A 25128-nucleotide genomic window follows, 5' to 3' on the forward strand; every position below is an offset into this window, starting at 1 on the left:
AGCAAGAGTTGGTTCTATAAGGAATTCGGAGACTTGCCTTTTGGAATGGTTGAACTGTAACAAATATGTGCTCTTCCAAACTTTGCACTGACTTCCTCCTCCATGCTGAATACAGTTAGCGAACAGTAAGATAACCTTTAGAATCCTGAACAGTTTATGACTTCATAAACACTCCACTTCTTTCCTTCTAGCACATGAAGCTAATTCCTTCTATGACTAAGCTGTGGCATTTGGGTATTTCCTTAAGCTTGGTTCCAGGTACTTACCATGTTTTTCTCCTGACCCTTCCTGATTGTGTGGGTTTGGGTGCCTCTAGAAAGTACTTACTCTGCACTGTGATTGCTTTCTTTTATTTGAGCAGTCCTCTCTAATACCCCACCCCCCTGTTCTTTTTCCCTCTGCTTTTCTCTTTAGTTTGATTTGGTTACCTGTTTCTGGCTATGTGGAGCTTTCCCGAAACTGGATTAGCAGCAATAACAGCAGTAACCCTTTAATTACCAGAGTAATTTTCTTTGCTTGTTTTGAGCTCCAGCGTTTTACAGGAAGCTGCTGTAAAAATCAAATGTGAAAAAGACACGTGACTTTTTCCTGCTTTTACCAGTCCAGAGAACTTATAGTGAGCGTTATAGGGCTTCGCACCAATGTGTTTTTCCCTTTAAAAAAGGAAAGGTGAGAGCTGAGGTAGGCTTCTCCATTTAAACAAAACACACAAATCCAGTTAACAGTGCTAAAGTAATACTTTCAAGATTCTGTAATTCACCCTTGAAGAATAAATAAATCCAGTTCAAATCTGTTTATATAGGTTTTGACTTCATTGTAATCTTGTTTCTGGCCTTATGTTTTCTTGACTGAGTCAGTAGTAAAATTGTTAAAACAGGGAGGAAATCAAAGGAAAGGCCTTGCTACCTTGGGCAGTTTCCTACTCCAGTCATTAGTCATGTGGCCTCTGTAATTTCTGATTTACCAGGCTATATAAAGAGACTCATAAAACTGCCTCCTGGCAATGTAGCAGGCCAAATGATTACTATTAAGTAGTCTAAGGCACCAGGATGAAAGGGGGCTATAAAGAGTTAACGCAATTCCCAGAAATTTTAAAAACTTGATTTCTATAGAGATATCAAACTGGTGAAAGGGAAGTTACTCTGAATTTGATTGATTGATGCCTACAGGAATTACATCTTCTAAATGTAGAGTTTGCATTTACAATTTTAGCCAGATACAAAGGTTGCTCAGGTTTGGGGATTTACCATTTAGAGTACAGAGGCCAGAGGCTTGAATTTCCAAGGAGAGTTCGCGACACGAATCTAGGTTGAAGGACGTTAAGTTCTTTTCTAACGCACAGAAGTTGAGGCTTTACAGTTTCAAGATGCTCCAATCTAGTGGCAACATTTTATCCATTATTGGGTGTGTATCTTCTGTGTATGTAGGCATTGCCAACCTCAAAGGCCAGACTGGTTTCTAGTAGCAACTGGCTCTCTAGGAACTAACCAAAGAGAAAGCAAGGAACAGTGTAGGGGTATTTTGGGGAAAGGGCCGAAGGTGAGGGCATTTGTGGAGGGTCGTGGTGAGGCAGGGAAGTAGAAAAACTGGAGAATAAGGCGTCCTGCCAAAGCCCAGAAGACCAGCAACATCCTTGATTCATTCTGTGCACAATGTGTTTCAGGCTGTGTATCGTGGGTGAGTGTGGAACAGTTCCTGCCGCACAAGGTGTGTTCACATTTAAATTAAGGTAGGAATGCTGGTCAGTGCTAGGGACTTGGACAGAACGAATGGATTTCCTAACCTTGGGAAGGGGGTGTGTACACTAATCTGTTTTTAACCGTGGACTAAAAGACAAACACATACTACTTGATTTCATACTACAGTAAACTTCTCTGAACAAATTCTTTAAACCAAGGGGTCGGAATTTTAAAATTACAGATAGTCAGTGAATAGTTCTAATTCATTTATTCATACATCCACTCACTTATTCAACAAAAGTTTATTGAGCGCCTATTCTGTGCTAGGCACTGCTGAGCCATCACAAATGTGGTCTCTGACGCTAAAGAGTTGACAGTCTAGACCAGTCAGTAAGGGAGTTAAAAAAAATTCTGGCATCATTGCTACTGCGGCTGCATCGGGTGAGGATCAGCCCTTCTAACTAACTCTCCCACGTGGTCCTGGCAGGTAAGTATGGGTGTGAGCGCGTGTGGCTCCTGGTGTTTGGGGAGTGTGAAAGAGCACGTGTCAGAATGGCGCGTGTCACAGTGCGCGTGCGGATGTCGTCGTGTTACGCGTCTCCATTGCGGCGGCAGTGTGGGCTGCGGGAGGCTTGTGTCTCCCGCCCACTTACCGGAGGCGGCGCGGGAACCACCCGGCCAGAGAGACCGCGAGTGACCGCGTGTGCGCGCGCCCCCGTGCGGGGGAGGGGCGCGCCGCGCTGGCAGCGCCGTGCGCAGGCGCAGAGCGCGAGAGCCCGGCCACCGCCGCCGCAGAGCGCCGGGGGCTGGAGCAGTGAACGAAAGAGGCCATGGCCGCCGCCGGCTGCTGAAGAGTTCGGCCCGCGAGCGCCTGCCGCCGCGTACGATGGTGACCGCACGGGTCGGGCCGCTGCCGCCGCCGCTGCCGCCGCCGCCTCCCAAGACGCTGCATCCAAGGCCCGGCGCGGAGGAGCCGCCGCTGTGAGCCGCGCCGTCCCGGCCCCCGCCGCCGCCGCCGCCCGAGGAGAAGGGGAGGGCAGGCGAGAGAGCCGGGGAGTTGCGGAGTCCGTCTGTCCGCCGGCGGCGCTGCCCCGCGGGGAAGGAGGCCGCAGCCTGAGGTGACCGAGCCGTCCGCCCCGGCCGGCCCATTCCTATCCCGGTGCCCGGTCCGCATGCCACATCCTCTCTTACCCCCCTCCCCCTTCCCTCCTCCCTTCCCCCATCCAGTCGCCCGCTCAGTCCTCTTCTCCCCCTTCGCCCCTTCCCCCGTTCGCCTCCCTCCTCTTCTCCCAAGCTTCGGCAGCGTCCACATCCCCTTTTCACCCGCAGCGCCCCTCTCTCCCTCCCAACCGCCAGTCCCTCCCGCGGTCCTCCTGGCCCCCCCTTCGGCTGTCTCCGACTCTGCCCTCCCCTCCCGGGGCCCAGCTTAGAGCCCCCTTTCCCGGCTCCCGGGCCTTGTCCGCCGCGTTTCCACCCTCCACCCTCCTGAAGCTCTCTCTCATCTCCCCCGGCATTCCTAAGATGCCCTCACTCTGAGCGCTCCCCCATCGCCTCCCCAGTACTCCATTTCGGGGTCTTTTCTAAGCCCCTTCCTGGGCTGCCCCTTTTCTTGCTGCTCCTTTCTAGCTCCTTTCTTCCAGTTCCCACTCCCAACTTTCCTTCTTTTTCGTTTTTGCCCACTTTGCTCACAAGCTTCACTCCCTCTTTTATTTCATCCTAGTCTTCTTCGGTTTACGCAGCCCCAAACTCAGCTTCTCCCCTTTTATTCGGTTTGAGGTTGTTTGGGGGTGCGGAAAGGCCTGCCAAGGCATTCTTCAAGTGGGGACCCATTTGCTCTGCATCTCATCTGTGTCAGTCCTTTTTTTACAGTAAAAGGGGTCCTCATCCCTTTTTGTCCCCATCGCTTCCTCTCTCGTTTGCCATCCTTTCTGCATCCCCCTCCACTTATGCTTCGACCAACCAAGGACCCCGAGACCCTTGCCCTCCTTCATCAGTGGGTCCCCTTTCTGTTCAGGGATGAAGAACTTCGCCCGTGTCTTTCTTCAGAATCTTTTTGGTGCGTGGCGCGGCGGAGCCAGCACCCTTGGCCAGACAGGAGGGGAGCTCCCTGGCACGGGCCTCTCTCCTGGCAGAGTTTTTGTGGACGTAATCCCTTAGCCCCGCGGCAGCGCCTGCTTTGCAGCGAGCTGGGTTGGGGTTACTATAGTTCAAACGCAACTGAGATCAGCAGGCGTGGGGGGCGGGGGAGGAGGTGCGGGGAGAGAGGAAGGGGGCTTTGCAGTGAGAAGGCATCAAAGATTAATGGATGGCTTTGCATCGCAGTCTGCAGTAAACAGGAAACTAGTTTGAAAGGAAAGGAGAGGGACTGTGTGTCTTTTTATTTTTTAAAATACGGACTGTGCAGTTCTGGTGAATCTTGAATCCTGCCCAAAGGATGAGCTGTCGGTGCTGCAGTCATGACCCAGGCTGAGCGCCCGATGACAGAGATAGCAGTTTTTATTTCCTCTGTCTGGCTGCTTAAGTTGAAGGATGGCCCTTGTATTCAGAGTGGACTCCCTATCTTTGTCGATTTGGAGATGACCAGAAACCACATAACTGCTAGTAGTTTATGTGGAAATCAGGTACATACAAAGTTAGCCAGCAATGAGTGGGAGTGGGGAGGACCAGCTATATTTAAAACGTGTGCAAATGCTTATGTAAGAAGTGCGTTCTTCTCCCTGGCATCTAAGTTTTTGGCTGAGTTTACTTATGATTGTAGGTTTTTGCTCTGCCCTCTGACATTTTCAGGGATATGGACAGCCAGAAAATCTGTCTTTCTGAAGATTGGCTTTAGCTGATGGTAGAATTTTGTTTTGTTTTTCAAATTGGATTGGACAAAGAAAGGGGATTGATGATGAATGATAGTTTTTCTTCTGTGCTGAGGGGAAAAGGTGTAAAAACTTTCGGCATTAAATTATCTAATACTGTACTGAATAATTTTAAATTGGATTATATGGCATTCTTTGTTTTGTCCAGGAGATGTGAATTCTGTTCATTTTTTGGGTAAGATAACATTTTCATTTCTTTTTCTCATTTAACATAATTCTTCAGCAGACGAGAAGAGCTATGACTTTAAAAACTTAGGTTTTTCATATTGTTGATGATTTGTTTGATTTCTTCATATTCAAACCCAAAATGTAGTGTTTTCAGGAAAGTGTAGAATGAGGCCCCCTGTGTGTCCTCGCCACAAATGTGAAGGATGAACTGTGCAATGTTATACTTGTACAGGACATTCTTGTGTTTGTAAGTAGCAATTTGCTGCTTCCAAGCCTGGGAATGTCATTTAATGAAATCGTTAGGTCCTCTTTTTGGTTAGCTTTTGTTGAGCCTTTTTTTTTGCCGTTATTGGAAAGAAAGGATGATTTTTTTTTAAGCTGTTTTACTGTGTAAAGCATCTATGAGTCGCATTTAGTTTTCATTACTTTCTGAGATGGTGTGGTGGAGTGTTACTTTCCCAGTTCTTTTCACATTTCAAGGAGGAAATTTAAAAATCATGCACATTTGTGACCTCCTAGAGGGGTGGGATAGGGAGGGTGGGACAGAGACTAAAGAGGGAGGAGATATGGGGATATGTGTATACGTATAGCTGATTCACTTTGATATAAAGCAGAAACTGGTGCACCATTGTGGAGCACTTATATTCCAATAAAGATGTTAAAAAAAAATCATGCACAGAAAGCAAAATGTACGTAACTGAACAAGGCAGGAAGTATCTTATATATTTGGCTCTAGAGAGTGTCAGGCCTTTGAATTTTCTTTGCCTTCAGCTCTTGTGCTTATTTTCGAGGCTTATTTGATATTGTTTTGGTTTTAAGAGAATTTTGAGCTCCCTCTGACTTAGAATATGCTCATTAGCACTAACAAATCTAAGAAAAAGATAAATTAGGCTTGAACCAAACATGTTAGTGGTATAATAATCTCTTTACCCCAGTAGAGAAGGCTCCATTTTTATTTCATGTTTTTAAGTTAGTCATTTGGCACATGGGAGTGATTTCAGGTATCTGCAAGTCAGGTATATTTCAACATTTTGTTTAGGTGTTGGTTTAGTGTGTGGTGCTGGAATGTGGTGTATGGTATTTATCTGTGATGGTCACCACCCTATCATGTGGCACTTCTGCTGTAGAAAGGTTCAAAATGTGGGGTTTTTTCCCCCTCATTTGTTTCCACAGCTCTTGTGGGTAACATTTTAGATTTGGTTTTCTATGTGTTAAATTTGTTTCCTCCATGTCCCTCCCTATACATGGCCAGTTTGCCAATGATGTACTGAAATATCACTCATATACAGAAATAAATGAAACATTTAGTAAGCAATATATTTGTTATTAAAGGGGGTATTTCGTTCTCTGCAGGCAGTAGAGTTTAGGGATCTGTCTTGGATGTTCTTCTGTATCAATAGCTTTAGGAACCCAAGATTTTCTTTTTATTCTTCTGTTTGTGAGGCAGGAGTAGTGGTAATTAAGAGGGAATGTATACCATTCTGATAATGGCCTTTTGTAATAGAAATATGGTCCTCTGTAAGAACTGGGAGATTTTTTTCCTTAGCATTTCATATTTTGATTTCTAATGCAAGATTGGTTTAAATTTTTTTCTGTACCCCTGTAAGAGCTACAATAAATAGTGAAAGTGGGCACAGTTAAAAATAACGAAAACATTAAAAACTTGTCAGATGAAGTAAATATGGACCACGAATATTTTAAATTTATGTATGTATGTATGTATTTATGGCTGCGTTGGCTCTTCGTTGCTGCGCGCCGGCGTTCTCTAGTTGCGGCGAGTGGGGTCTACTCTTCGTTGCGGTGCACAGGCTTCTCATTGCGGTGGCTTCTCTTGTTGCGGAGCATGGGCTCTAGGGCTGCGGGCTTCAGCAGTTGTGGCTTGTGGTCTCTAGAGCGCAGGCTCAGTAGCTGTGGCACGTAGGCTTAGTTGCTCCGTGGCACGTGGGATCTTCCCGGACCAGGGCTCGAACCTGTGTCCCCTGCATTGGCAGGTGAATTCTTAACCACTGCGCCACCAGCAAAGTCCTGGACCACAAATATTAACTCAGTAATTGTCTCTTTTTGTTGTTGTTGTTACTTACAAAAGCAGTAGTGATTTATATTGGATTGTAGAATATGGAAAAATACTTTTCCATTATAGAATAAAGCCTGTCAGTGATATTTTTACCTAGGTCCAGTCACACTGGTGACTGGTGGTTTGTGAGAAAAATCTATCATTTGTGTACTTTGAAATGAACTCCCAAGAGTGCATTGAGTTATCAATTTGACCACCAGAGTAAGTAGTTACTTTCTGTGTATTTCCTTAAGTCATCTAGATAGCTTAGGCACATTACACTACACTTTTTATCAAGAATTTATTTTTTCAAGTTGGCTGCTCCCCACCAAATAATACATGGGTATACTGAAACATTTGGCAAACAGAAGAAGATAGAGGGGAATAAAAATCACCCCAGGGCCACTGTTGAAAGGATGTTAATGTGAATATTTTGGTGTATTTCTTCCCAGAATATTTATTTTTTCTTAATACTATCATGAGCTTTGAGAAATTTAGGTTCCTAAATGGCATAACTTGTAATAAATGTTGATTAGAGATTTTATTTCTCAGTGCTTTTTTCTCCTTAGGACACAGCTATTTGGTTGTGATTCTCTCACAATATTATCTTTTTCTTATGTAGGAAAATTATTAAAGCAGTCTTGTTCTTTTAAAGTAATCAGAATTACAGTTCTTATTTATAAAAATGTTAATTCTGCATTATTGGTAGGATATACATAACATTTGGGTAGTGGGAGTAATATATAATAAATCAGTTTTTAAGTGATTGAAAAACTTATGTTAATCGTTTGCTAAGTTGAGCTGCGTTTTTTTCCCCCTAGCTATCTGAGCTAGGAAGCTCTGAAAATTAGAGGGTGAAATGGAAATACTGACAAATATTTAACCATAGCATAGCAATCTGTCACTATAATTTTCTTCAGAAATCAATGTTTTCATTTGTCCTGTAATGTCTGAAATTACTGCCAAAGCTAGAAGTGTGTTTTGCTTTCTCAGCAAAGTTTTTAAAAGAATATTGTCAGAGCCAACAATCTAGAATTATCATTACTCCTAAAATTGTCCTTTACCACTTTAGTTTGTTCTGTTCTTGTCTATAATTCCTTGGATTAATTTGCAGCTGTATCATATAAAGCAGTATTACTCCAAATTGTCCTTTTAAATAGTAGATTGTCTGGGAGATCCTTCATTTCCTTCCTTTTTCTTCCTTCTCCCCATTCCACCACTACTAATCAACAGCTAAGCAAAGACACAGGCTGCAGACTCACAATGCCTGACTGCATGTTTGTGCCAGCATGTTTGTGTGTCAGGGGAAGAATTTAATGAGCTTTTTCCTACTTTGAAGGCAGATTGTGGGAATTTCAGACTAAGAGTTTAATTTTAATGATTCAGGGAAACAATATTGCAAATAATGTTATCTTTACCCATATCATGAGTTCTCTGAACTGTATCTATAACACATAAATTCAGTACTTCAGTTTTGATTTTAAGTAATAAGGAAAGGGATAGACTATGAGAAGCTGTGTGCTAAATGTGCAATCATGAAATTCTTATTGAGTAATTTAGGCTTTTTCATGTAACAGCTATTTAAAATTTGCCCTCTTTTTTAAAAGCTGCATAAATCTCAAAGATTTTTATAGGAGTGAATTTTTCTTTTCTAGGTAATTGGACAGAGGTTACAGTATTCTTATAGGGTGTTTTGTTAAATGCCTAAATTTGGAATTTGGAGCTTTTTTTTTTTGGACCATGCCATGAAGTTTATGGGATTTATTTATTTATTTTTGGCTGCATTGGGTCTTCGTTGCTGTGCACAGTCTTTCTCTAGTTGCGGCGAGCGGGGGTTGCTCTTTGTTGTGTCGCGCGGGCTTCTCACTGTGGTGGCTTCTCTTGTTATGGAGCACGGGCTCTAGGAGCACGGGCTTCAGTAGTTGTGGTGCGCAGGGTCAGGAGTTGTGGCACACGGGCTTAGTTGATCTGTGGCATGTGGGATCTTCCTGGACCAGGGCTCAAACCCATGTCCCCTGCATTGGCAGGCGGATTCTTAACGACTGTGCCACCAGGAAAGCCCAGGAGCTCTTTATAAACACATTTTGAGGTCTGAACATTTCAGCAGAGTCTTAAAGTTGAGTAGACCTGAGAGAGTCCATGTGAAAACACAATACAAAGCTTATTTCCTAAATATCTAGAAGTAGTAGATGTGTCTAAGGAGCTTTTTTTTACATTGTAACATAGTTTTTGTGTAATATGTGAGAATCCATGAGATTGATAAGAGGCTATCTGAAAGCTATTTGAGGTGACTTATTTTTATATATTGTATCTCCTGAATTTTAGGTCTGTTCCAAGAAAAAAACATGGCTGCAAAGGAGAAACTGGAGGCGGTGTTAAATGTGGCCCTGCGGGTGCCAAGCATCATGCTGTTGGATGTCCTATACAGATGGGATGTCAGCTCCTTCTTCCAGCAGATCCAGAGGAGTAGCCTGAATAACAATCCTCTTTTCCAGTATAAGTATTTGGCTCTTAATATGCATTATGTAGGTAAGTGTCTACAGCATGTTTCTTAAGCTTCTAGTGAGCATTCTGATGTATTTTATGTCTTTGAATATTTTTAGATTTGGGTAAAATGACGTCCTTTTACGTTGAGATGACAGTAATGTAGTCGATGAATATGAATCTTGTTTAGAGTCTTCTTTGTCTTACAACTGCACATGAATTATTAGGGGTAGAGGAAAACAGACAGTGTTGGATTTGTTTTACTGTATGAAACTAGAAGGCAGAAGAGAACATTGTATTTTTCAATGAACTGTTTTCTTCTAGGTTTTTTTTGTTTTGTTTTGTTTTTTTTCGGTACACGGGCCTCTCACTGTTGTGGCCTCTCCCGCTGCGGAGCACAGGCTCCAGACGCGCAGGCTCAGCGGCCATGGCTCACGGGCCCAGCCGCTCCATGGCGTGTGGGATCTTCCCAGACCGGGGCACGAACCCGTGTCCCCTGCATCGGCAGGCGGACTCTCAACCACTGCGCCACCAGGGAAGCCCTCTTCTAGGTTTATAAGATATAATTGTTGTACATAGAAGAGAACATTTTAGATTTAATATGAATAAAATAAATAACAGGAAAGACCTTTCCAGGCATTTGGCCTGTTCTAATTTGTCATTATTTTGGGATTTGGTAGTAATTCAGAAAGTAAGCTTTTTAAAATGCAGTATTTTTATTGTTCTAAAACATTAGTATCATTTGAAGATAAAGTATTCATTTCAGTTAAATGAAATATGGAAAATGATATTATAATATTAAAAAAGTAATCCTTGAAATATGATTGATATGATATGGAGTTAGTGGTAGAAATAATGTGGAAAGAAATTAGAGTTAAAGGTTAAAGTAATTAAAGTCAAGAGATACAGGCAGGAAGCAGATAAAATCCATCTAGAATAAAAGTCATGATTCTTAATTTTTAGCTTAGTTTTTGTTTTACATGTAATAATAGCAACAATATATTTTCATTTAACGTGGCTGTTTTATAATTCAAGATGTGGTTTGAATGATGTACTGTAGTAGTTTTATTAATATTTTTATTATTAGAATTGTCTGTCAACAAGTATATCTTTTCAAAATTTTTGAAGGTTATCTTTATAAAATTGTTAAGGGTTGTCCTGTCTCTATGAGACTTATTTTTATCTATAAAAGAACTTTCTGCGTTTCAGAGCTTAGCCCTGAGAACCCCTTACAGCTCTAAGAGATTACCAAGTAAGCCATTGTGGGAAGGAGTATGGTATAGTAGAAAAGACAGTGCACGAGAGGCAGAACATCTGGGTACAATAAACTCATCTCTTAGTTGGCACTACCTTGGGAAAGTCTCTGAAATGAGAAGGTTCTTTTATGCTGCAAAACACTAATTCTCAGCCCTTTATTCAAGGCTTGTATGTTAGCCAATTTATGGAAAATAATTCCAGTCTGTAGTAGAAGAACAGTTGGGTACTTGGCTTGGAGTTTTAGCTTGATCAGCTAAAGTAATTCGTACTGTGGTTTTAAAAATGTGGTTATCGGGACTTCCCTGGTGACGCAGTGGTTGAGAGTCCGCCTGCCGATGCAGGGGACACGGGTTCATGCCCCGGTACAGGAGGATCCCGCGTGCTATGGAGTGGCTGGGCCTGTGAGCCGTGGCCGCTGGGCCTGCGTGTCCGGAGCCTGTGCTCCGCAATGGGAGAGGCCGCAGCAGTGAGACGCCTGCATACCGCAAAAAAAAAAAAAAAAAAAAAAAAAAAAAAATGTGGTTATCATATGTATTATTTCTGAATAGATTGAAATATTTATTATAAAACAGCTGCCTAATAACCAGAAACATTAATTGCAGAAATTGTATGGGTCCTAGTACAGTTGCAGTTCATACTCACCAGCTTATAACTTTGGGAACTCAACTGAGCCTTCTTTTTTTTTTAAAAAAAAAAAAAGAATTTATTATTTATTTATTTATTTTAAAATACAGTTTTATGCAAATAAAAACGAAGGACAGATCATTGGAATTTCTGCCCTCCTTAAGGAAAGACATCAATACTTGTACAAGCTTAGCCTCATTCAGATAGAATTTGGAGGCTTTCAATCGTCTTTTATTCTTATTTATTTATTTATTTTTTGTTGCTGCACGTGAGCTTTCCCTAATTGCGGAGAGCAGGGGCTACTCTTCCTTGCGATGCGTGGGCTTCTCGTTGCGGTGGCTTCTCGTGTTGTGGAGCACGGGCTCTAGTTGCACAGGCTCAGTAGTTGTGGCACATGGGCTTAGTTGCTCCACGGCATGTGGGGTCTTCTTGGACCAGGGCTCGAACCCGTGTCCCCTGCATTGGCAGGCAGATTCTTAACCACTGCGCCACCAGGGAAGCCCCAATTGAGCCTCCTTAAATACACTTATTACATGCTATGGTGGAGTAAGCTCAGTGATTACATGAGTAGATATTCTCAGCTTGAACAGTTTTTTGGTTAGAGTAACCTCTGTGTCAGTATTATGTAGTGTTTATGTAATGTTCCAGTTTACAGAATTTCACCCTTAAATAAATTTTTTAAATTGGTAGTTTAAAAAGCATAAAAGGTACACAGTGAAAAGTGCCTTCCTCCTATCTCTGTTCTTCATCCACTAAGTTCTCACTTTGAGTCCCAACAAGTAGTTATTTTTATTTCCTTGTGTATAATTCTACAGATATTTTTATGCCTATATAAGTAAATATAAAGATATATTGATATATAAATGTAAATATAATATAGAAGTACAAATGTATATATTTCCCTTTTTAGTACAGATGATAGCATACTACTACTCTTCTGAAATTTTTAACTTAATGATGTATCATAGAGCCATAGCTGCTGTTTTTAGATGTTTACTGTTTTTTTACGTTGACACTTTCTGTTCTGCCAAGTCTTAAGATTCTGATGAACTGTTGAGGCCTCACTCTCCCCGCAGCCCTCCACTTCTGTTTCATAGTGGCATAGTACCCTTGTATGGCTGTACCGTAATTTATTGAACGAATTACTTCATTGGAGGACGTTTTAGATAGCTTCTGTCTTGTGCTGTTTCGTTCAGTGTTGTACTAAATAATTTTGTATAGCCATCATTTCAACAAGTGCAAATACAGCCTTGGGATAAGTTATTAGAAGTGAAACTGCCGGGTTAAAGAGTATATATACATTTGTACTATTGATTGATACTGCTCTCCATAGGATTTTACTATTTTGTACCTCCACAAATGGTGGATGAGAGTTCCTGAAATCCTACATCCTTATCAAAACAGAGTTATCAAACTTTAGTATTTGGCTGCTCAGTGAGTGAAAAATGGTTGTTTTTTAATGTAGTATTAATTTGTCTTTCTCTTATGAGTGAGATTGAATTTATTCACGTGTTTTAAAAAACGTGTATTTCCTCCTCCGAGAGTTGTCAGTACATGTCCCTTGCTCACTTTTCTATGGGTTTGTTAGCCTTTTCTTACCAATTTATGGAGTTTGGTATACATTAGGGAAATAAACCCTGTGTGATGAGTTGGAATTATATTTTCCAATTTCAGTTCTCTTGATTTTGCTTAAGATTTTTTTGACATGCAGACTTTGTTTTATGTGATTGAATTTATCATTTTTTTCTATAGCTTTAGGATTTTGAATCAATAAAAAAAAGCCTTTTCTGTTTTTGAGTTTATAAAGAATTGTCATGTTTTATTGCATTATTCTTGTTTTTTCATTTTTTACATTTAAGTCTTTTGCTCCATTTAGAATTTATCTGCTTGTACAGTGTGTTTTATTCCATTTCTAAACTTTTTTTCTGTTTTTTTAGTTTCTTATTATTGAGGATTTAGATTATATTTTACTGTCTGATAGAATTAGCCTCTTCGTTTTTCTTTATTTCCCTCTCTGAGTTTTTTGTTATTATTAGTTTTCTAAGGATTATCTAATAGTTTTCAGAATTATCTAATCTTGTTCCAAAAACAACCCTGTTGACCTCTTTGCTGAGATTGCAAACTATTAAAATTTTAAGTTAGGATGAAGAGAGAACTTAAGGATGCTAACTCTTCCTTGACACAGAGAGACTTGCTATGTTCAGATTTCTTCTGAGTCCTTCTGGAGTGTTTTAAAGTTTTCTTTATATAGGTCTTAGGCTTATTGTTAAGTTTGTTCCTAGGTATTTTATCTTTTTTGTTACTATTATGAGTTTTTTTTCCCCTTTATAGCCTCTAATTGTTTGTTATTAAGAGCTTAAAAATCAAGGTGGGCAGTGTTAATATTTGTGCTTATGGAGTATAATTGTACCTTTGAACTTAGAAGCTTTCCAGTGTTGGTTCTGTCTGAGAACAGCAAAGAAAAGTGACTGTCCAAATGTAATTGGTGGAATGTTAATTATAGAACTGTTTTGCAGCATATAAGATATAAAAAGGGGAATAGAAATAATATTGAAAAGGAAGAATGGGGCCATTTGTGAAAAGCCCTGAATACAGATGTTAGGTATTGTACTTAATTTGGTAGCTAATGATGGGTCAGTAAGGAATTTAGAGCAGGTGAGCTGCATCTTAAAATTGATTAGGCAGTGTTGTATAGGGTAATGGGTTGAGGAGGGGAGAAACTGGAGGTAAGAAGACCAATTAGGATTGTAGGCAAGAGGTAATGAGAGCCAGAGCTAGCATGGTAGCAGTAGCAGAGGAAAGAGTGGATATGAGAATAGTTTTGTTGTAACTGCAGTCACTAAAATCATTAGTGACCTAACAGGTAAAACTCAGACTTCATTTATATCCCTATTCTGCAGACCTTTCCATGTTTGTGAAGGTGTTGACCACTTTCTCTTTCTTTAAAATGTTTCTGGATTCTTCTAACTTATTGACCATTCCTTCTGACTCTTTTGCTGTATTTTTCTCTTTGGACTTCTTTAGTCTTGATATTCCAGAATTTGTGTTTAATTTTCATCTTCTGTTGTTTGGGTGATTTCACATAGTTTTGACTACAAATGTCTATCTACATTTTTCACAGCTTTTTTGACCACCTTAGTCTATTAGGGTAGTGTTCCTCCTCTTTGATCCCATGGTATCCAGTTCATACCTCCACCATAGCACTTATTGTGCTGAATTCTAAGGGTCCATATGCTCATCTATCTTCCTAGCTAGATTGTTAACTCCTTTAAGGTAGGATTGGGGTTGTCTATTGTCTCAGTATTCCCAGTTCTTAGCTAGTGCCTGATGCTGAATAAATGAATTTCTAACTACCGTTAGATATCTCCACCTAAATATTCTACAGACACCTCAACTTATTACTGAACTCATCATCTTTACTTCAACTCAAACCTCTTCCTTCTTGTGTATTTCCTGTCTTAATAGCAAAGCCATCCTCTCAATTATCTAAGCTAAAAACATCAGAACCATCTTCACTTCCTTGTTCTCCACCACTCATCAGTAGATCACCACTAAGACCTATTTGAATATGTATCTCATAGCTGACCCTGCCAACTCTATATCCAAAGCTACTGTTTTATTCCATGTCCTCATTTCTCCCCCACTGATAAAGTAATCCTTTAAATAGCAGAAATTTCTATATTTTGTTAGGAAGATTCATCAATGTTATTTTAAGCAGGTCATCGTTTTTAAATACTGCTTTTTAATTATGCATTACTGTTGGGTTAGCTTCATCATTATCAATTTAGTTTGTTGTGTTCTGTTTGGATAATCCTATAGCAGGAATAGTGATGCATATTTGCATCAGCAGTAGTTTTGTATTTTTCAAATAATTAGATTATGTATACAGTTGACCCTTGAACTGTGCAGGTCCACTTATATGTGGATTTTTTCAGTAGATAGGTACTACAGTACTGCATGATCCACAGTTGGTTGAATCCGTGGATGTGGAACTGTGGATATGGTGGGCCAACTGTAAAGTTACACTCAGGTTTTCTACTGAAGAGGAGGGGGAGGGGTTGGTGCTCCTAACCCCGGCATTGTTCAAGGATCAACTGTTTATTGTAGTTCGGATGACTTATTCCTACTGCTCTTATATCAGCATAAGTATTCATAACCTCTCAAAAATCTTCTTGTGTGATATAGTTTATTATCACAGAATTATTTTTTTACTGGAATGTGAAAATGGGGGTATAGGTGAGCCATAGCGTTTTTGTTGTTTTTTGTTCTGTTTTCTTACCTCACCTAAATGATATCTAAAAGGATCTGAGAACGTTAGCCCAGGCTAAGCTCCTTATTATCATTTTTTAGTCTTTATACTGAGGCTTTAGCCACCAGTTCTATCAGCATCATCTCCCAGTACCCTCCCAATACTCTTTCTGTTTACACCAGCATCTAGTCTAGCCTATAGAATTTACTGTCTCCTGAAAATATCCTTCATGCTTTCATGGCTTTTGGGCCTGCTGTGTTCTTTTTTCTTAGAATGTTTCCCCCTTTTCTTAGCCTAGTAAAGATCCATTCATTCGTTGAGGTCCAGGTCAAACTTAATCACTTAACCATAGCCCTTCTAATTTTTAATAGAGCACCAGTAATGTATCATACTTATGTTCTTGTTTGTTTTTTCACTAGACTGAATCTTTTTTTTTTTTCCTTTGGATTTTCCATGTCTAGGAATGCATATGGATCATACTTTACATATAATAATGTTGGTTGAATGACTGAATAATTGAAAGAATGAATGAAATGTGTATGTTCAATCTAGAGGATTTGGCAGCTCATTTTATGAGATGTGCAGGAGAAGGGAAAGATAATATATGGAAAGGAAAATGATAGTTCATTAAAAGTCAAGAATTTAAGGAAACGTTTCATGCAATAGACATATTAGAAAATCCTTCAGCCACAAACGGTAAAAATGCTTGCTAAATATAATAAACATCCTTTTAAATACTTATAAGGTCCTGTGAGATAGGGATTAACACAATTATTTGGGGGAGATTATTTTAAGAAGTGAAAAGCAAATAGAAATATGTATCTCTGGCTTCTGCTGGGTTGTTCTTGAAGTTAGGATGTGTGGGAAGTCTGTAGTCTCCAGCACCACTCCTGTTTCTTTAGCTTTAAGCATGATCGATTCAGCATGAGCGAGTCATTAGGTGCTAAGAAGGGACATCTGTGCCCTAATAAAGACTCATTCATAAGAGGAAAATAAACTAGGATCAGATTTTTGCAAGACATAGAATGTTACACTGAGAGGTTCAAAACTTTTGAAGGTTTTAGAGCAAGAGAGTTGTCTAAATGAAAGTGATAGTTTTGGGAATATTACCCTGGTAACAAAGCATAGGATGGATAAGGCTGGGAAGAGACAAAGAAAAATAGCAATTAGTATCAATAAATTATTACATCACAGAGCGGATTAAGATGGGGCATAGGGACTGGAAAGGAGTGGTAACGTAAGAGATCTGTTGAGGAAGACTCAGTGGGACTGGGTGATAACAGGGGACTCAGGTTTGAATCAGAGTGAATGGGATTTAGGAGAGTGAAAGAGGGTGAGGTGAGCTAGCTTGTTGAGCGAGGAGGATGGGAGCTCAGTTTGTACTCATTGTATATGAGAACATTTAAATGGAGTAGATCTCAGGCATCATGAGCTACGAGATGTCTACTTAGAATAGGAAATGATTAAGGTTTTTTGCTTATGTAGTGGGTTCTCAGGACTATTGTTGTGTCATCTGGAATGGTATATTTGAAATAAGAAAACAGATTCTTTGAGCTAGGTACTTTATTTAGAGAATAGAAGTTGTTCAGGAACTAAATTTTCTATGTTCACTTGAGAGGGTGAAAAGAAAGTAGAGAGGAGGATTTAGAGGGTAAAAGGAAATCCACGTCACAGGGCCAGAGAATAAGTTTTGAGGGTAATTGCTTCAGATGCTGGGACAAGGATTAAACTTGAGTCTTAGATTTGTCAAGTAGGTAATTGTTGACTTTCAAGTTTCTTTAGAGAAAAGAAAAGGGGATTTGTAGAGGATCTAAGGTTGTAAAGGGTAAAGAGGGAATAATAGTTAGAAAATAGAGGCTTTGGTACAGATAATTTATAACATTTGTCAGTGGAATGAGAAAAATAGGTAATAGGAAAAGGAGAAATCAGTGTGGAGAGAAGTTTTTCTTTAAGACTGGGGAGAAGAGCCCTGCACATCCTTTGAAAAGAGAGGTGAGGATGGTGTCAGGGGAATGATTGAAGATATAGGAGGTAGAGGGTCCTTCGGAGTTGGAAAAATAAAATCTGAGTCACACAGAAGGTGCAGTCATAGAGAGGGACAGTAAGACACTCAGTTCTTCTCGGACTAGAGAATGAGAGAAATGGCATAGAAGAAATAAGGAGACAAGGAAAGGTAGATGATGGAGTAATCCTCTTGTACCTTTGGGTGATATATGTGATTATAAAGTAGAAAAATCTACAAAGGAAGTGAAAAATGCTTTATATTTTTAATAGAAAAATCCATACTGATTTTGCTGTCCTAAACTTGCTTTGGTAGTGAAGTAAAAAACCTCAAAGTTGTTGAAACCTAATTGGGAAGTAATTTACTTCAAGCTCTTTTTATTATTGTAATTAACTGGAAGACTAAATTAGAATCGAATTTTATTTATATCTCTCTTAACTTCTACTACAGGTTATATCTTAAGTGTTGTGCTACTAACCTTGCCCAGGCAGCATCTGGTTCAGCTTTACCTATATGTTTTGACTGCCCTGCTCCTCTATGCTGGACATCAAATCTCCAGGTAAGAATGTGAGCCATTTTTGAAATGTATGACTGAATTTAAAGTTTTCCTTTACCAGTAAAATACTTTTCATGAACACTGTTAAGAAACTGAGGCTTTGGTAGGTATCCAAAACATTTTTTTTTTGATACTTGTTTTCTAAATGAATATTATCCTACAGGATTAATAGCTGGGGTTATGTCTCAAAATTTTTTTCTGCTTTTACAAACAATCTTACTATGAAATGGACCTTAAGGGTATGTTTACAAAGATACCCATGAGCTTTTCTTTATTACCTGAGAAAAGAATATCCAAAGACAGGCTATAGGAACTATTTAACAATTACGGACTTCATTACTTTCATCATTTTAGGAAGTTGGTTTATGATGCATGAGTTATCAGCGTAAGGTGCAACCATGTATATAGTGGATGATTGATATAAATTATTTCATGAGGTTAATTGTATAGCTCAGAACTTCTGCCTCTTTAGAAGTACTGTCTGTTTGTCGGGCTTCCCTGGTGGCGCAGTGGTTGAGAGTCCGCCTGCCGATGCAGGGGACACGGGTTCGTGCCCCGGTCCGGGAAGATCCCACATGCTGCAGAGCGGCTGGGCCCGTGAGCCATGGCCACTGAGCCTGCGCATCCGGAGCCTGTGCTCCACAATGGGAGAGGCCACAACAGTGAGAGGCCCGCATAACGAAAAAAATAAAATAAAATAAAAAAATAGAAGTATTGTCTGTTTGTCTTGGTCTGCTGGTCCTAAATTTTAAGACTCTGGTCTGCCAATGAATATGAGCTTCTTTCTTTGAAACAATATTAAAATTGTTAATATTGTTAACAGTAAATGTAATGGGGTAGAATAAGTTTTGTGGGTACAATATTTCTTTAGTTTTGATTGAAATGTATAACTAACAAAATGTACTCCCAATTCTAAGAAGAGTGGCAGTTACTTAGCATATATAACAAGATATAATTTTCTAGAGGTTTGAAACACAGATTTTGGTGTAGGTTTGAAATTTAATCTTAGAAATAGCATTTTTGTATTACTAGAACTGAATGGTTGACTTTTAAAAAACCTTTTTCCCCCTGATTATAAAATTATACTGTTCACTGTAGGCCGTTTTTGGGAAATATAGAAAATTTAAAATTTAAAGGCAGTAGCAATCACCTGAAATTATACCACCCTGAGATAGACCTGTTGAGATTCTGTTATTTCCTTCCAGTTTTTTAATACCTTTCACTTTTCACCACTTCATTGGGTACAAAAGAGGGACAATTACTAACAGTCACTGACTCTTGGTCCCTCTTGCTGAAGCAGGACCTCCATCTTCCTTATTTCATCTAGTTATTTCCTGAAGTCCCCCAAGTATTTCCCAGAAACTCAATCTTCTCACATTCCTCTCCTCTGTTCCTATCTGGTGGATTTCCTCTGCTCAAAATGGTACCTGGACGGTGGCATCTTACTCTTTAACTTCTGCTGCTATCCTTGCCCAGGGTATGCTCTTGGATGTCAGAATTGCAAAATGTGGAGCTGCAAGAGCAGTGCTGCATGTTTGTAACTGTCACAGTGTTTGAAATCAAGCTGCTTTACTCTAGGCTTTTCTAATTTCGTGTCACACAAGTATGTCCCTGTGTCTTAGCCTCCTTCACAGGAACAACTTGAGCCTTTTCCTACAGCATCTTTCTCCATAGAGCCTAGACTAGGAGTCCAAGGGCCAGCACTGACTCAGACAACAGGATATCCTTCCCATTCCAGGACCACCAGCCCCAAACCCTGACACAGTCTGTTCCTGTGGCCTTACCCAGACACTTCTGAACCTCAGCTGAAGCTGGAGACACTAACCTATCTTAATTTATTCATTTTAGTGTGTAAAATGAGTGTTTGGGCACCTAAGAATGACATACTTTTGGAAGAATGGATGGGGATTGGATAGGTTCAAATCCATGTTTCTCATTTACTGCTCTATAACCTTAGTGTCACTTATCAGAAAGGTACATCTCAGTTTCTTCACCTGTAAAATGCTGATAATATTTTTAGGGGCTATTAGAAAGATTCATTAAGATTAAGCATGTAAAACTCTTAGCACAATTTCTGACACATCGTAAGTGCTCAGTGAATTTTAACTTTCTTATGTCTTGCTTTTATTATGCAGCGATGTTTTGTGAGCATTTTCCTGTGTTGTTAGTCTTTAAAAAATGATTTTTTTTCATGGCAGGGTATTCTGTGGTATAGCTATATAATGCTAGCTTTTTAGAGTTGATAGGATTTTGATGATTAATCAAAGAAATCTGAAAGTTGAAGGTAGAGCTATTAAAATTGTTATCTTTATGTTATTATAATTCATGGTGAAAGAACAGTGAACCAGCACTTTCCCCTTACGGTTTTTTTTGTTTCCATGAAGTTTAGTGATGTAGTGATGGCTAAAACCTTGTAGCTCTATTTTTGTCTGCAGTATTATCATCCAGGCTTTTCTAGAGAGATCAAAATTCTGTTATGTAGGGATAAAGGGGACCGTAACAGTGTCAGAGATAAAGAAAGCCTTTTTCTAACCATTTTTCTTTGCCAATTTCAGCGTTTTACTTTTAGTTTATAGGAATGTTTTTTCCAATATTTAAAGTTTGTTTTCATTATCAGAAAATTTATATTTATTTTAAACAGTAAAAAGAATTGTAATAAAATTTTACAGTGTGCAAAAACATTTCTTGTTTTTTATTTCATTTTGATCCTTCTTATAATCCTTTGAGATTTACAGATGAAAAAACTGAAATTGGCCAACATTTAGGAAGGCATGATCCCAGACTAACTTGAGTCCAGGTTTTCGGATTCCTAGTTCAGTCCTGTTAGGGAAATAGCATGGTTAGTGGAAAGAAAATTAGTTTTAGAATCAGTAGGATATGAAGTAGTTTTCCTACTTAGTAAATATGTTACCCGGGCAAGTTGATTCTTCGAAACTGTAAAGTAAGACAATGCCTATCTTATGGAGTCAGTTTTGATGTTAAACTAACAAATTTCAAGTTATGGCATATTTTAGTATTTCTCTTTTTAGTCTAATTTATACTACATGGTACTATCTCAAAAAGATTAGCAAAGATGTGTTAATCCTTGAATTATTAATAAAATTCACGTTTAATAAATTTTGTCTTGAAGGTGTCTCATTTATAGACTATTAAGGCTGAATTTTTTAGTTTAAAAAGCATAAAGGTTCATATTTCATGTGGCAGCTTCCTAAACAAGTATCTTCTTAAAAAATAACAGCTTTATTAAGATATAATTCACATACCTGTTTAAAGTGTACAGCTCAGTGGTTTTGAATGTGTTCACAGAACTGTGTAAATCATCACCCCAATCAATTTTAGAACATTTTTATCACTCCAGAAAGGAACCCTGTATCCATCGGCAGTCACTTCCAATTTCCTACCAATCCCTTTCCCCTAGCCCTATGCATGTCAGTCTTTTTTCTATCTTTATGGATTGGCTTATTCTGGACATTTCATATACATTGAATTGTATAGTATGTGATCCTTTGTGCCTAGCTTCTTTCACTTAGCATGTTTTCAAGGTTCATCCATGTTGTAGCATGTATCAGTACTTCATTTTTCTGTCCAGATCATATTTTGTTGTATGAATATAACACATTTTGTTTATCCATTCATCCATTGATGGACATTTGAGTTGTTTCTGCTATTTGGCTGATACGAATAACACTATGAACATTTGTGGGTTTTGTGTAGGTGTCCATTTTGTGTGTGGGGGGTGCATATACCTTGGAGTGGAATTGCTGGATCATATAGGATCTATGTTTAAACTTTTGGGGAACTACCAGACTATTTTCTAAAGTGGCTGCACTATTACATTTCCACCAGTAGTGTATGAGTGTTGCAGTTTCACCACATCCTTGCTAATACTTGTTGATATCTGTCTTTTTCAGTATAGCCATCATAGTAAGTGTGGAGTGATATTTCATTGAGCTTTTGATTTGCATTTCTCTGATGGCTAATGATGTTGAGCATGTTTTCATGTGTTTATTAACCATTTGTAAGTTTTCCTTGGAGAAATGTTTATTCAGATCCTTTGCCCATTATTTAATTGGGTTATTTGTCTTTTTTTAAAAATTGAGTTGTAGGAATTCTTTATATATTCTAGATACAAGTGCCTTCTCAGTTAAATGATTTGCAAATATTTTCCAGCATTCACTCCAGTCTAATTATATCAAGGTAGAGTGTAGTATGGTCCTGAGAAGGAAAATCAATACTTGGATAATTTAAATAATTAATTTGATACTTCACAAGTTGGCTGTAAAAAAAAGACATTTGCAAGTATTAATTCCTTATATTGAAAATTTCATAAACTCCTGAAAAGCTGGGTCTCTCTTTGCTTTAATTCATGTACAGGCATACCTTGTTTTATTGGGGTTCGCTTTGATTTGCAGATACTGCAGGTTTTTTTTTACAAATTGAAGGTTTGTGGCAACCCTGCATCAAGCAAGTCCATCAGTGCCATTTTTCTAACAGCATTTGCTCACTTCATGATTCTGTCACATTTTGGTAATTCTTGCAGTGTTTCAAACTTTTTCATTATTATATTTGTTACGGTGATCTATGATCAGTGACCTTTGATGTTACTATTGTAATTATTTTAGGTCACCACAAACTGCACCCATATAAGATGGCAAACTTAATAAAATGCTCTGTGTTCTGACTGCTCCACTGACTGGCCATTTCCCATCTCTCTCCCTCTTCTTGGTCCTCCCTATTCCCTGAGACACAATAACATTGAAATTAGGCCAATTAATAACCCTACAGTGGTCTCTTAAGTGTTCAAGTAAAAGGAAGCGTCGTGTCTCACTTTAAATCAAAAGCTAGAAATTATTAAACTTAATGAGGAAGGCATGTCGAAAGCTGAGATAGGCTGAAAGGTAGGCCTCTTGTGCCAAACGCTTAGCCCAGTTGTGAATATAAAGGAAGGGTTCTTGAGGGAAATTAAAGTGCTACTTCAGTGAACACATGAATGGTAAGAAAGCTAAACAGCTTTATTGCTGATACGGAGAAAGTTTCAGTGGTCTGGAGAGAAGATCAAACCAGCCACAACATTCCCTTAAACCAAAGCCTAACCCAGAGCAAGGCCCTTATTCTCTTCAATTCCACGAAGGCTGAGAGAGGTGAGGAAGCTGCCCAAGGAAAGTTTGAGGCTAGCAGAGGTTGGTTCATGAGGTTTAAGAAAAGAAACCATCTTCGTCACATAAAAGTACAAGGTTAGGCAGCAAGCACTGATGTAGAAGCTGCAAAAAGTTATCCAGAAGATCTAGCTAAGATCGTTTATTAAGGTGGCTACACTTAAGAACAGATTTTCAGTGTAGACAAAGCAATGTTATATTTATAAGGAAGAAGATGCAGTCTAGAACTTTTATAACTAGAGAGGTCAGTGACTTCAAAGCTTCAAGGGAGAGGATGATTCCAGCCTCATGGATGACATTGAGGGGTTTAAGTCTTCAGTGGAGGAAGTCACTACAGCTGTGGCAGAAATAGCAAGAGAACTAGAATTAGAAGTTGAGCCTAAAGATGTGACTGAAGTGCTGGAATCTTAACAACAAAAACTGTAGCATATAAGTTGCTTCCTATGAATGAGCAAAGAAAGTGGTTTCTTGAGACAGAATCTACTCCTGGTGAAGATGCTGTGAAGAGTATTGAAATGACAACAAAGGATTTAGAATATTATATATTACATAAACTTAATTGATAAAGCAGCAACAGGATTTGAGAGAATTGATTTTAATTTTGAAAGAAGTTCTACTGCCGGTAAAATGCTGTCAAACAGCATTGCATGCTACAGAGAAATCCTTCATGAAAGGAAGACTCAGTGTGGAACACTTCATTCTTGTCTTTTTGTTTTTTAACATCTTTATTGGAGTATAATTGCTTTACAATGTTGTGTTAGTTTCTGCTGTATAACAAAGTGAGTCAGCTGTACGTATACGTGTATCCCCATATCCCCTCCCTCTTGCTCTCCCTCTCACCCTCCCAATCCCACCCCTCTAGGTGGTCACAAAGCACCGAGCTGATCTCCCTGTGCTATGCATCTGCTTCCCACTAGCTATCTGTTCTACATTTGGTAGTGTGTGTATGTCACTGCTACTCTCTCACGTCATCCCAGCTTCCCCTTCCCCCACCCAGTGCCCTCAAGGCTGTTCTCTACATCTGCATCTTTATTCCTGCCCTGCCATTAGATTGATCGGTAGCACTTTCTGAAATTCCATATATATGTGTTAGCATACGGTATTTGTTTTTCTCTTTCTGACTTCATTCTGTATGACAGATTCTAGGTCCATCCACCTCACTACAAATAACTCAATTTCGTTTCTTTTTATGGCTGAGTAATATTCCAACGTATGTATGTGCCACATCTTTATCCATTCATCTGTCGATGGACACTTAGGTTGCTTCCATGTCCTGGCTATTGTAAATAGAGCTGCAGTGAACATTGTGGTACATGATTCTTTTTGAATTATGGTTTTCTCAGGATATATGCCCAGTAGTGGGATTGCTGGGTCATATGGTAGTTCTCGTTTTAGTTTTTTAAGGAACCTCCATACTGTTCTCCATAGTGGCTGTATCAACTTACATTCCCACCAACAGTGCAAGAGGGTTCCCGTTTCTCCACAGCCTCTCCAGCATTTATTGTTTGTAGATTTTTTGATGATGCCCATTCTTACCGGTATGAGGTGATACCTCATTGTAGTTTTGATTTGCATTTCTCTAATAATTAGTGATGTTGAGCATCCTTTCATGTGTTTGATGGCAATCTGTATATCTTTGGAGAAATGTCTGTTTAGGTCTTCTGCCCATTTTTGGATGGGGTTGTTTGTTTTGTCGATATTGAGCTGCATGAGCGGCTTGTATATTTTGGAGATTAACCCTTTGTCAGTTGCTTTGTTTGCAAATATTTTCTCTGATTCTGAGGGTTGCCTTTTCATCTTGTTTATGATTTCCTTTGCTGTGCAAAAGCTTTAAAGTTTCATTAGGTCCCATTTGTTTATTTTTGTTTTTATTTCCATTTCTCTAGGAGGTGGGTCAAAAGGATCTTGCTGTGATTGATGTCATAGAATGTTCTGCCTATGTTTTCCTCTAAGAGTTTTATAGTGTCTGGTGTTACATTTAGGTCTTTCATCCATTTTGAATTTATTTTTGTGTATGGTGTTAGGGAGTCTTC

General features: G+C 39.2%; 1 protein-coding gene across 1 annotated transcript in view; it reads left to right on the top strand.

The window, feature by feature from the left end:
• The first annotated feature begins 2667 nt into the window (after positions 1–2667).
• Positions 2668–25128, top strand: part of RNF145 (ring finger protein 145) — a 63972-nt gene continuing 41511 nt past the window's right edge. The window contains exons 1-3 of the mRNA XM_081233864.1: positions 2668–2797; positions 9093–9296; positions 17834–17942. Of these exons, the coding sequence (XP_081089990.1) occupies positions 9113–9296; positions 17834–17942 (293 nt within the window). The 5' untranslated portion in view covers positions 2668–2797; positions 9093–9112. The remainder of the gene's footprint in view (positions 2798–9092; positions 9297–17833; positions 17943–25128) is intronic.

Source organism: Mesoplodon bidens (genome assembly GCF_964165515.1).
Source record: "Mesoplodon bidens genome assembly, chromosome: 4".
In the NCBI taxonomy this organism is placed as follows: domain Eukaryota; kingdom Metazoa; phylum Chordata; class Mammalia; order Artiodactyla; family Ziphiidae; genus Mesoplodon; species Mesoplodon bidens.